The following is a 13,535-nucleotide window of genomic DNA, read 5'->3' on the forward strand; positions in this document are numbered from 1 at the left end:
ATGTTTAGTAGGCATAGCCTACCAAAAGTGCAAACTGAGGTGGGTGGGTATGGGGAGCTGACCTATGTATTCCACTCATCCACCACCCTGTTACTAAACCAATTTTTGCCTATGTCCCTGTTGAATCTGAATTTATCCAGTTTAAACCCGTTACTTCGTGTCTTACCCGGCTCTCCTACCAACAAAACCTTATGAATGTCTCCCTTATTAAAGCCCTTCATCCATTTATAAACCTCGATCATTTCTCCACGCACCCTTCGCCTTTCTACAGAATGCAAGTTTAACTGTTTTAGTCTTTCCTCTAATGGCAAGATTCTCAACCCCTGAATCATCTTAGTCATCCTCCTCTGCACTGATTCTAACAGTTTGATATCCATTCTATAATAAGGTGACCAGAACTGAACCGCATAGTCAAGATGAGGTCTAACTAATGCTAAATATAGTTTGAGGAAGACTTGGGCTTCTGTTGCTTACGCTCTTGAAATGAATCCCAGTACCCTATTAGCTCGATTTCTAGCTTGAATGCATTGTGCCCTTGGACGGAGATCAGAGCTCACTAAGACCCCTAAATCCCTCTCGCACCCAGACCTGCTTATGAGAGTGTCATTTAATCAATAGTTATGTGAGGGTTGTTCACCACACTCAGAATACTGCACTTCCCTACATTCAACTCCATCTGCCATTTATCCGCCCAGTCATACAATCTGTTGAGTTCACTTTGGAGAATACTAGCGTCCCGATCCGACTCAATTACTCTACCGATCTTCGTATCATCTGCAAATTGACTAACATCACTACTAATTCCTGTATCTAAGTCATTGATATAAATAATAAACAAAAGTGGACCTAATACCGAACCTTGTGGGACCCCACTGTAACACATCCCCAGTCAGATATTTTACCATTGATTTGCACTCTTTGCTTCCTATTGCTAAGCCACGCCTTGACCCAGTTCAAAACTTTACCCTCTACTCCGTGAGCCTGTAATTTAAGCAATATGCTGATATGCTGACACCCTGCCGGGTCAAACTCTTTCGTCTCTGCCTATCAACATATATCTTTCCTTCCTGCTGAAAGTATGCCTTTGTACAGCCTGTGCCTAAGAAGGGTGACCGCTCCAATGACTCAAACTACCGCCCAATAGCTTTACTTTCATGTCTATCTAAAGCTTTTGAATCAATCCTTAACCGGAAGATTCAAAAGCACCTTTCCACTTATAACCTTCTATCTGATCGCCAGTATGGATTCCGCAAGGGGCGTTCCACTGGCGATCTTCTTGCTTTCGTAACTGACACTTGGTCATCCTCTCTTAGTAGTTTCGGTGAAACTTTCTCTGTTGCGCTAGACATATCGAAAGCCTTCGATAGAGTCTGGCACCAGTTTTTGCTTTCTAAACTGAACTGGAGATAAAGGAACAGAGAGGGATAAACTGCCCTCTTTCGGATTTTATCCCTCTCTGTTCCTTTATCTCCAGTTTCCTTTCCGGCCGTTCTATCTCTGCGGTGGTAGACGGTCACTGCTCTTCCCCTAAATCTATCAACAGTGACGTTCTACAGGGCTCTGTCCTATCACCCACTCTCTTCCTGTTATTCATCAATGATCTTCTTTCCATAACAAACTGTCCTGTCCACTCGTACGCCTACGACTCCACTCTGCATTACTCAACTTCTTTCAATAGAAGACCATCACAACAGGAAGTACACGACTCCAGACTGGAGGCTGCAGAACACTTAACCTCAGACCTTGCTATCATTTCCGATTGGGGCAGAAGGAACCTGGCGTCCTTCAATGCCTCAAAAACTCAATTTCACCACCTATCAACTCGACACAATCTTCCAAACACTATCTCCTATTCTTCGACAACACTCAGCTGTCACCTTCTTCAACACTAAACATCCTCGGTCTATCCTTAACTCAAAATCTCAACTGGAAACTTCATATCTCCTCTCTCGCTAAATCAACTTCCTCGAGGTTGGGCGTTCTGTATCGTCTCCGCCAGTTCTTCTCCCCTGCGCAGTTGCTATCCATGTACAGCGGCCTTGTCCGCCCTCGTATGGAGTATGCATTTCACGTGTGGGGGGGCTCCACCCACATAGCTCTTCTGGACAGAGTGGAGGCTAAAGCTCTTCGTCTCATCAGCTCTCCTCCTCCTACTGATAGTCTTCTACCTCTTAAATTCCGCCGCGAAGTTGCCTGTCTTTCTATCTTATATCGATACTTCCACGCTGACTGCTCTTCTGAACTTGCTAACTGCATGCCTCCCCCCCTCCCGCGGCCCCGCTGCACACGACTTTCTACTCATGCTCATCCCTATACTGTCCAAACGCCTTATGCAAGAGTTAACCAGCATCTTCACTCTTTCATCCCTCACGCTGGTAAACTCTGGAACAATCTTCCTTCATCTGTATTTCCTCCTGCCTACGACTTGAACTCTTTCAAGAGGAGGGTATCAGGACACCTCTCCTCCCGAATTTGACCTTGCTTTTGGCCACCTCTTCTGATTATTTTATGGGAGCAGCAATTAGCGGGCTTTTTTTCTTATTATCGTTTTTTTTTTGTGCCCTTGAGCTGCCTCCTTTGTTGTAAAAAAAAATAAGAATGTTGTGTGAATGTAGTGTGGTGTGGATAGAGAGAGGAGATGTCTTTAGAGAGCACGCTGAACTACTCTCTGGTGGTGATGAGACAATAGGGAAACGGTTAATGAAGACATGGGAAGGGCCTTTGGAGGGCTTCAGCACCCTCCTCACTTCCCATATATACCTCACCGGGAGTGGCTTGCGCCCGTTCGGTAGGTGTCTTCCTACCTACTCCAGCCTGTCTCAGTTTGTCTCTCTTGTTACTCGTTTATCTTCCACTGTCTGTCCTCGTCCTCCTATTGTTAACTCATACATATTGTTTACTACACACACTAACATTTATATGTCATCTACACCATACACACGCATACACACACAAACACCTTTTCTATGTATTTTGTTTGTTCTTATGACCTGTACGATTTTTATGTCAATAAAAAAGCCTAACGGATATTGACTTTCTCTATCCAAGAAACCAATTAGCACGTAGAACACTCGCTACCGCCTACACGTGTAGGGTGCTGAACCAACTGCTCTAGGTCGTTGAGGAGGGCAAAGTTGTAGGCTTGTTCACCAGGCTGGTCAGTGAAAGAGGATGAAAGCCAAAGCTGGTGGTGAACATTGAAATCTCCCAAGATAGAGATTTCAGAGAAGGAGAGTGGGTCAAGATGTGCTTCACTTTAGAGTTCTAGTAGTCAAAAGAATTTTACATAGTTAATTGAGTTGGGTGAGAGATAAACAGCACATATGTATTTAGTAAAAGTATGACAATGAAGTCTTAGCCAGATGGTGAAGAATTCAGAAGAGTCAAGGTCGTGGGCACGTGAGCAGTTATGTCGTTTCGCACGTAGACTCAACCATCACCTTTGGATTGAAATTTAGGATAGAGATAGTAGGAGGGAACAGAGTAGAGATTGCTGTCAGTAGCCTCAGAGACCTGCGTTTCGGTGAGGAAGAGAAGGTGAGGTTTAGAGGAGGAGAGATGGTGCTCCACAGAATGAAAATCCTGTATCCTACATATCATGAATATGAAATATAAGTACTTAGCTACAAAATAACATATACAAGAGGTCATTATGGTTAATGCTGTCTATATGTTTGTCAACGAATGATGAGCGATGGACCGACGGAATGGATCATCCGTGCCGAGCGGCCGCTATTTCGCTGACGTCATTTTGAGGTCATTATTAACGTCGACGGATCCGTCAAAACGGAATAGTGGGAACCTCGAATTACTCATTTCCCTCACCTTCCTTTTCCTCCATCCCCTCCTTTCCTCCATTATTTTTTCTCTCCCTCACCTTCCTTTACTTACACCCCTCCCTCCCTCTTATCACCTCCCTTACTCCTTACCTCCCTCCATCCCCTCCTTTCCTCCCTTATTCTCTCTCTCTCCTCCCTTTCACTCCATCCCCTCCTTTCTCTCCCTCTCCCCTCCCTTCTCTTCCATCTTCTCTCCTCCCTTACCCTTTCTCTCTCTCCTTACTTTTCCTCCTCTCCTCCCTTCCCAGGTCCCACCTCCTTCCTCCTTACATTCTCTCCCACCTCCTTAATCTGTCTCTCCCTCTCCTTTATTTTCCTCCTCTCCTCCCTTCACAGTTCCCACCTCCCTCCTCCCTTACATTCTCTCCCTCTCCTCCCTTACTCTTTCTCAGTCACGTTGTTTTGTTTTGAGGTGAGCCGAGTACCGCCCCCCGCCCCCCCACCGTCCCCCCTTGACCCGCTCTATTGTTATATATTTCCATTATTTCTATTTCCCTTCCTTCTGTTTCCTCCATTCCTTCTTTCCTCTTCTTTATTCTTCTGTAATTCTCTACTTTCTCCGTCTTTTTTCTTTTATCTTCTTCCTCTCTTCTCCTTTATCACAATTCTCATATTACTGTTATTGTAATTATTATTATTATTATTATTATTATTATTATTATTATTATTATTATTATTATTATTATCTCTCTTATATAGAAGAAAAAAACTATTAAAACAAGAACAAGAAAAAAACGACCTCTAGCTGTGGAAAATTATTATAATTGGTTTCATGCACTTAATTAATATTCCTTCCTTTACTGTTTTCTATTATCATATTACAAGTCTTATCATTCCCTCCACTGCATGAATATTGCACACAGGTTTCTTGTATTAACTGAAAATCACACAGTATGCGCCTTGCAGGAAGGCTGTTACAGTGGCGGACGACTCAATTCAAGGAAGCAAGGAAGGAAGGAGGGAGGGAGGGGGCGGGAAAACAATTAATTATCTTCTTTATTCTTTGTTCCATATCTCATAATAGAAGGGTGTCGATCCAGTGCAGATGTAGCTAACAGATGTGGAGTAAAGGACCTGCATGGAAACAGTGCTCAGAAGGGAAAGACTCCGATGGTTTGGACATGTAAAGAGAGTAGGGGAGGATACAGTGCTGGGAACTGTGGAGAAAATGGTAAGATAGGGTGTCCAGTGCAGATGTAGCTTTTCAGATGTGGAGTAGAGGACCTGGAAACAGTTTCTTTTTTCCTTTTTTACATGTGACCTAAAGCGCCGGTAGGCTTTTTTTTTTTTTTTTACTAGGGGGCTGATGGTGGGCCCGAGCCCGTTATGGCGCAAACAATTGTTTATAGTGGCGCAATTATTATTGGCTCATGCTGTCCCCCGGAGATCATTCTTGATTTCACTTGCATAGCTTCTTGTAGAGTCCGGGTTGGTGGGTATTCTTCAGGACAGCATATGGGTAGTCTTAGGCCCCTCGGCGGTGACTGAAAAATCCCAGGTGGTAGCGGCGGATTCGAACCCTCATCATCATCAACGCTGCGAATGCGGGGCCGGCACGCTAACCACTCTGCCACCACCTCAGAAACATGGAAACATGGAAATGCAGGCAACAGAAAGCCTATTGGCTCATTACGAGGTTGCCCGCTTTGGTGATTTAATCTGCTCGACAGCCACTTGGGGCCTGGGGAGCAGATTAAAGCACCTCAATATTCAGTTTACTCCCGACGCAGCGAAGTGACGGTCGATTCTATATTTGAAGGAGTTGATAGTATTCGCATTTACTACATTTGAAGGAAGATTGTTCCAGTGACGGATGACTCGGTTTGAAAAGAAACTCCTTCTGATGGGAAAGACTCCGATGGTTTGGACATGTGAACAGAGCAGGGGAGGATACAGTGCTGGGAGGTTTGGAGAGATTGGCAAGACAGGGTGCCCAGTGCAGATGTAACTAACAGATGTGGAGTAGAGGACCTGGAAACAGTGCTCAGAAGGGAAATACTCCGATGGTTTGGACATGTGAAGGGAGCAGGGGAGGATACAGTGCTGGGAGTTGTGGAGAGATTGGCAAGACAGGGTGTCCAGTGCAGCTAGATGTGGGTAAATGATGTGGAGTAGAGAACCTGGAAACAGTGCTCAGAAGGGAGACTCCTATAGTTTGGACATGTGAAAAGCAGGGGAGGATACAGTGCTGGGAGTTTTGGAGAGATTGAAAGTAAAAGGAAGGAGACCAGTTGGTAGACCTAGGAAAACGTGGAGAAGGTGTATACAGGAAGACTTGGCAGTGATGGGATTGGATGAGCATCAGGCAGAAGACAGAGCAGAATAGAGGAGACCCATAAAGCGTCCAACCGCTCAGGAAGAGTGAAAACGGACGTTAAACGAAATTAAGATGTTGATGATGATATCTAATAATAGAAGAAGAAAAGCTAATAACTAAGAACATTAAGTGACCTGTGGAAAGAATTAAAGCACTTCTGCTACTCCCGCATACGTTCAGTTCACTCCCGACGCAGTAAAGTTACTGTCAGTGGAAATGGAGTTGATCGTTTCCGCACGGAGTACTTCTGCGGGAAGGCTGTTCCAGTGGCGGACGACTCTGTTCGAGGAAGGAAGTATGGAGGAGGGAGGGATGGGAGCAAGTGTTTTTATTCTCTTCGTTAATCTTTGTTCTCTCGTTCCATCTCATCCTTCCACATGCTCACTGCCACATATACTTCACTACTCTGTTACTTAACTTTACTTTCTGATCATTTCACATTACTTTCAGATTGAATAAGTTAACTTCCTCTGCATTGCGCCACGTAGGGCAACATCAGACGCTTTTAAAATTAGGAACATCAGACGTTTTTAAAATTAGGAACAGCAGACGCTTTTAAAATTAGGAACATCAGACGTTTTTAAAATTAGGAACAGCAGACGCATTAAACATTAGGAACAGCAGACGCATTTAAAATTAGGAAGAGTAATCACTTAAATTAACTTGAGAAACAAACAAAGATTAACATGATTCTGAGAGGAAGTAAGCACCCGTTTATTATAGATATACATGTCTGTACATCATCAAGACCCCAAGACCCAGACCAAGCATTCCTAAACGTATACCATAGTCGCAGCACACGAGTCTGAGGTCTTCGTTATCGTGTTCTGGCAACTTGCCATTACACATGCAGACACACATACAGCTACATAATCAGTGACCTTATTAAAAAAAAAAAATTACAACAGAGGAGTGGCCGAAAGATAGAGAAGAGCTGTGTGAGTGGAGCCCCCCACACACGTGCGATGCATACTCCATACGAAAGCGGACAAGGCCTCTGTATATGGATAGCAACTGTGCGGGGGAGAAGAACTGGAGGAGACGATACAGAACGCCCAACCTCGAGGAAGCTGATTTAGTGAGAGAAGAGATGTGAAGTTTCCAGTTAAGATTTTGAGTTTAGGTTAGACCGAGGATATTTAGTTTTGAAGAATTATAAGGTGACAGCTGAATGTAGTTGAAAAATAGGGGATAGGTGAAATTGGGTTTTTGAGGCATTGAAGGACACAAGGTTCCTTTTATCCCAATCGGAGATGATGGCAAGGTCTGAGGTTAAGTATTCTGCAGCCTCAGCCTTATAATCTAAAACAGATTTTTACGACAATTTCAATAATATGATTAATACTGACAAATGTGTCCTATGCGTAGACTATCATATAACATAGTAGACACCATGACACCAGGTTGCCAGAGCATGATAATTCACACCTCAGTCTCGGGTGCCGCGACGAAAGCCAAGGCTGTTACACAGAGACGGACTTGGCACAGCACCACTATAACTCCTCCTCATCTCTCTCCTTTCCCTTCCCTCCTCTTCCTCCTCACTCAGGCTTAGTGATGCGGAAGACGAAGACGAGACCCTCCTTGTCACAGAAATAGTTTGGGACGATGCGCCGCTCCACCTGAAGGAATTATGACCATCATTTCAAATACGTGACCTTCTCCTCCTGGCCAGCTGCTGACCATCTCCTTATACCAGTGTGTCGTGACAGGCGCCCATACAGTGAACAGCCCCGCCAGACATAAACCTTGATTAAAGTAAATGTTTTCTTGTACCAACGTTGCCAGATAATTGTACTCAGCCTCTTATATTTACCAACTTCCGACCCCATAACTTTCTCCTGGGGCTCAATAACTAGATCCATTTATATCTGTCGTTAAAATAGTTAATTCCTGATGTTCTTGGCAATAGTGGGGCGTCAAAAAACGGTAAATACTATGCTCTGAGTACGATAATCTGGCACCGGTGCTCCCTACCTTCTTCCACTTCCCGTCCGCCTCCAGCTGGTCCATGTAAGGCTCCAGCTTGTCCTTGTAGGAAGGCACGGTCTGTAGGTACTCATGGCGCATCACGATGATCACGAAGCCTCCTGGAGTGCCGGAGAGGAGGAAATCAGTTAATCATTGGGGCTTACGCTAGGGGGCGCGTCGTCTAGCCCACCCTAGGAAAACCACCTCAAGGTTTACTCCAGGCAAATCTGAAGTCTCTATGTAGGCTCTTTCCCATCCTAAACGGCGCCTAAGTTCGCCTGTTTGAAAAGCCTCTCGTAAAAGTTGCTGGGATTACCATGAACTGTTTTGCGATCCTATAGTGATGGTTCTACACGTCTGTCACGATCTTCAACGGGAAAACCGCCCATGAAAACCCAGTGAATCTTCTCAGTGGCCTTGGGAAATAGTCGTGGTGGAAGATCGGCACGCCCAGGAACAATGCTAACCTACGGGTCCTCGCACGAGTATCTAAGCTGAGGATCCAGCTTCCAGCGCCTTCACCCGCTCAGCGGACCTTGCAAAATACACACACACACACACACACACACACACACACACACACACACACACACACACACACACACACACACAAACTCACCAGAGCCTTCGCACTCCTACTAACCATGAACGTTACATTTCAGCCCGGAATCGTGCCAAATCTATTATCCGACTTACCAAAACCTCTTTCATCAATATAAAATGTCAACACCTTGCTTTTTTTCTAATTCTTCCCGTGACTTCTGGCACTTAGCCAATAAGATCTCCACCACTTTCACTTCTTCCTCTTTCCCTCCTCTCCATAACACTTACGGGAGCACTGCCGTCTCATCTATCTCTAAGGCTGAACTCTTCGCTCAAACTTTCTGTAAGAACTCCACCCTGGACGATTCTGGGCATATTCCTCCTACTCATACCCCCTCTGACTCCTTTATGCCTGTTACTAAGATTCTACATAATGATGTCTTCTATGCCCTCTCTGGCCTCAACTCTCAGAAGGCTTATGGACCTGATGGAGTGCCTCCTATTGTCCTTAAAAACTATGCTTCCATGCCTTTTGAATCAATCCTTAACCGGAAGATCAAAAGCACCTTTCCACTTATAACCTTCTATCTGATCGCCAGTATGGGTTCCGCAAGGGGCGTGCCACTGGCGATCTTCTTGCTCTCTTAACTGACTTTTGGTCATCCTTTCTTAGCCATTTCGGTGAAACTTTCTCAGTTGCGCTAGACATATCGAAAGCCTTCCATAGAGTCTGGTACAAGTCTTTGCTTTCTAAACTGCCCTCTTTTGGATTATATCCCTCTCTCTGTTCCCTTATCTCCAGTTTCCTTTCCGGCCGTTCTATCTCTGCTGTGGTAGACAGTCACTGATCTTCCCCTAAACCTATCAACAGTGGTGTTCCACATGGCTCTGTCCTATCACCCACTCTCTTCTTGTTATTCATCAATGATCTTTCCATAACAAGCTGTCCTGTCCACTCATACGCCGACGTCTCCACTCCGCATTATTCAACTTCTTCCATTAGAAGGCCATCCCAACAAGAAGTACACGACTCCAGACTGGAGGCTGCAGAACGCTTAACCTCAGACCTTGCTATTATTTCCGATTGGGGTAGAAGGAACCTTGTGTCCTTCAATGCCTCAAAAACTCAATTTCTCCACCTATCAACTCTTCACAATCTTCCAAACACCTATTCCCTATTCTTCGACAACACTTAGCTGTCACCTTCAACACTAAATACTCTCGGTCTATTCTTAACTCAAAATCTCGAACTGGAAGCTTCATATCTCCTCTCTCGCTAAATCAGCTTCATCGAGGTTGGGCGTTCTGTATCGTCTCCTCCAGTTCTTCTCCCCCGCACTGTTGCTATCCATGCACTGGGGCCTTGTCCGCCCTCGTATGGAGTATGCATCTCACGTGTGGGGGGGCTCCACTCAAACAGCTTTTCTGGACAGAGTGGAGTCTAAGGCTCTTCGTCTCATCAGCTCTCCTCCTCCAACTGATAGTCTTTTACCTCTTAAATTCCGTCGCGATGTTGCCTCTCATTCAATTTTCTATCGCTATTTTCACGCTGACTGCTCTTCTGAACTTGCTAACATGCCTTCCCCCTCCCGCGGCCCCGCTGCACACGACTTTCTACTCATGCTCATCCCTATACTGTCCAAACCCCTTATGCAAGAGTTACCCAGCATCTTCACTCTTTCATTCCTCACGCTGGTATACTCTGGAACAATCTTCCTTCATCTGTATTTCCTCCTGCCTACGACTTGAACTATTTCAAGAGGAGAGTATCAGGAGAGGAGAGTATCAGGACACCTCTCCTCCCGAAATTGACCCCTCTTTCGGCCACCTCTTGAATTTTTTTTTTTTTTTTTTTTAGGAGCAGCAAGTAGCGGGCTTTTTTTTTATATTAGTTTCCTTTGTGCCCTTGAGCTGTCTCCTTTGTTGTAAAAACACTCACTCACTCACTCACCGTTCTTTGCGACGCGCACCAGGTCGTCGAGGCCACTGAGTGGGATGTGACCTTCGCCCATACCGCCCGAGATGACCACCAGGTCGTATGTGTCTGAGAGAGAGAGAGAGAGAGAGAGAGAGAGAGAGAGAGAGAGAGAGAGAGAGAGAGAGAGAGAGAGAGAGAGAGAGAGACATATGTAGAAGAAAAATACGTATATTAATCTTTACATATGAAACAACAACGATAACAATAATTCCACTCACACAGCTCTCCTGGACAGAGTGGATTCTAAGGCTCTTCGTCTCATCAGCTCTCCTCCTTTTACTGACAACCTTCTACCTCTTAAATTCCTCCGCTATGTTGCCTCTTTTTCTGTCTTCTATCGATATCTTCATGATGACTGCTCTTCTGAACTTGCTAACTGCATTCCTCCCTCCTTCCCGCGGCCCCGCTGCACACGACTTTCTACTCATGCTCATCCCTATACTATCCAAAACCCTTATGCAAGAGGTAAACTCTGGAACAACCTTCCTTCGTCTGTATTTCCTCCTGCCTATGACTTGACTTATTCCAAGAAGAGTGTATCAAGACACCTCTTCACTCGAAATTGACCTCTCTTTTGGGTACTCTTTACTTTTATATTTTATGGGAGCGGCGAGTAGCGGGCTTTTTTTTAACTCTTCTTGTTGCCCTTGAGCCGTGTCCTTTGATGTAAAAAAACAAATCACTAATACCTTTGGGCACGGTGGAGTGTCCGATGCCGATAAACTCCAGGAAGTCGTTGGTATAGATGCCAGTCTCCCGCAGCTTCATCATGCCCTCCGACGGGTCCACAGCGTCTATGTGCCTGTGGGAGTGGCTGTAGTAGTTGAAGTAGTAGCAGTATTATAAGTAGAGGTTATAGCATTAGTAGTAGTTGTTGGGAATCAGTAAATTTACCCTACCCAACAGTTAGGTCACTCGCAAAGTGAATAACACACCCGTCAGACAATCCCAAAGAAACAAGTGCTTACCAGCTATTAGGTGGTGAAGGTATCCAACAAGCACCTCCAGACAGCCGAACAAATAATAATCCTACCGGATCCGTGTAGTAAAAATATATCTGTCTCAAATAACTGCTGGGGGCACTTAGCTGAGAAGCGGGTTTCAAAAGATATTGTTGTCTCTGAAGTCTCGTTGCCGGGTGTAGTATCCCTCAGTCAGGTAATAGAAGGCACACTGCGTCCGAGTTAATGGGTGGGCTGCGGTGCCTTGGTCTTTACTTTGTGAAGGCCGGTGGTGGAGTGAGAGAAAACCAACCACGTGGGTCTGAAGCGATATTTTGAATTTCTCTCGCCAGATGGCGTGGCTTTCTCTCTGTTTCCATCGGTTAAATTATCCTTGTTCTTTAATTTTAATTCAGTAAAGAACAATTAGTTATTATTTCATGAAAGGAAACACTTCACTATTGTTATTCCTTTTATGGTAAATGTGGTTAATCTTCAGGCAGTGAATAAGTTGATTCTGTCTCGGTTTGGGAGCCGATGACCGAAGTATTTAAGTACCATCCAAGGCTTATTTGAGCTCAGACGATACTCACAGTTGACTTGAACTCTCGGTCCGAGACTAGTTCCATAAGGGAAATAGTTAATTTGTCTAATCCCACGGTTAACTGGCCTAATTCCTAACATAGTATAGTCTATCGATTTTAACTTGAGCCCGTGGGCGCGACACAAGGATTCCCCACGAGACCGCGCTGGTGCCACATCACTCCATTACTCTCCTCGGAGAGGGTGGCTATCTCTCTCTATATCTCTCTCTCTCTCCCTCTCTCTCTGCATGGCTGCGCAGGGCGCGAGAGTGAGATCTACTTGATTTGTCCATTGTGGCGTAACGCTGAATGGTGCGGCCTGGCGCCTGTTGCCAAGGTCCGTCAGGCGGCAACGTTGCATGAGGTTTACTGAGTCGTTGTCTTTCCCTCTAATCCCAAGCCATTCATAACACCACGCAGTCGTATTATGAATGTATGTAAATTCCATAAATAGATAACGTACAGACTAACAGTGAGACAGAACGCCATGCGCAGGTCATCGCTAGATCAGTAAACAATTGGGGTTTCCCCGGGCCAAGTCACAGGGCTCAATTTTAAGTTAGATTCGATGGACTATAGTAATGCCGCTCCGCTCCTGCCTGCTCCCAGTTCCCACCCAGCGGCTCTGCCTCTACACAAGTTGCTGTAATTTCCAACACATCATCTTCATCTCTTGGCGTTGGATTCGTGTTGAGGCTGAGGCACTGGCAGGCAGGAGGCAGTGGACTGGAGGATATTTAAGTATGGTGACTGGACATCCCCCTGTCTGCGGTCCTGCGGCACCCACCTGAAGCCTTCCCGGTGGAGTTCGCTGCCCACGCAGTTTCGTCCCGGCGGCCACGTCCAGCACCCTGGCCTTGGCTCGCCGCCCGGGGTACGCAACGCAGCGCCTCCTCCAGCATGATGGCGGCCACGGTACCCGCCTTCCAGATCATCTAAGGACGGGGAAGGGTGATTACAGATGCGTACCCCAGGGCCGCATCACTTAACTCCGGACCTCACGGAGAAGTCGCCGGTTTAACGCAAAATCATTCCAGCGATACCCTATGATTCTGCGTAGGCACTTGGTACTAAAGGCATCTCTCTCTCTCTCTCTCTCTCTCACCATCTCCTCGTAGTTCTCGGACCACTCGTCGTAGCCGGCCGCCATCTCCTCCGGCGTGAGACCTGGCCTGTGGACGTTCGCGTCCGCCCTCATTGCCACGTCGCCCCGACTGCCGCCCTCAGACATTATCCTGCAGCAGGGAAGAGACGGAGAATCACAAGCAGGGCATGACTACAGTACAGTACAATTCCTTTATAGTAGTATGTAATGGCGACAGTGACGGGACCAAAATAATTCGCAAGCATGATCAAGAATTC

General features: G+C 45.8%; 1 protein-coding gene across 1 annotated transcript in view; it reads right to left on the reverse strand.

Moving 5' to 3' along the window:
• The window catches only part of LOC127002444 (uncharacterized), an 80,040-nt gene extending 66,708 nt beyond the window's left edge, over positions 1–13,332 (reverse strand). The window contains exon 1 of the mRNA XM_050868413.1: positions 13,279–13,332. Coding sequence (XP_050724370.1) covers positions 13,279–13,323 — 45 coding nt within the window. The 5' untranslated portion in view covers positions 13,324–13,332. The remainder of the gene's footprint in view (positions 1–13,278) is intronic.
• Positions 13,333–13,535: the final 203 nt, after the last annotated feature.

The sequence above is a fragment of the Eriocheir sinensis genome, chromosome 23 (assembly GCF_024679095.1).
Source record: "Eriocheir sinensis breed Jianghai 21 chromosome 23, ASM2467909v1, whole genome shotgun sequence".
NCBI classification, from domain to species: Eukaryota; Metazoa; Arthropoda; class Malacostraca; order Decapoda; family Varunidae; genus Eriocheir; species Eriocheir sinensis.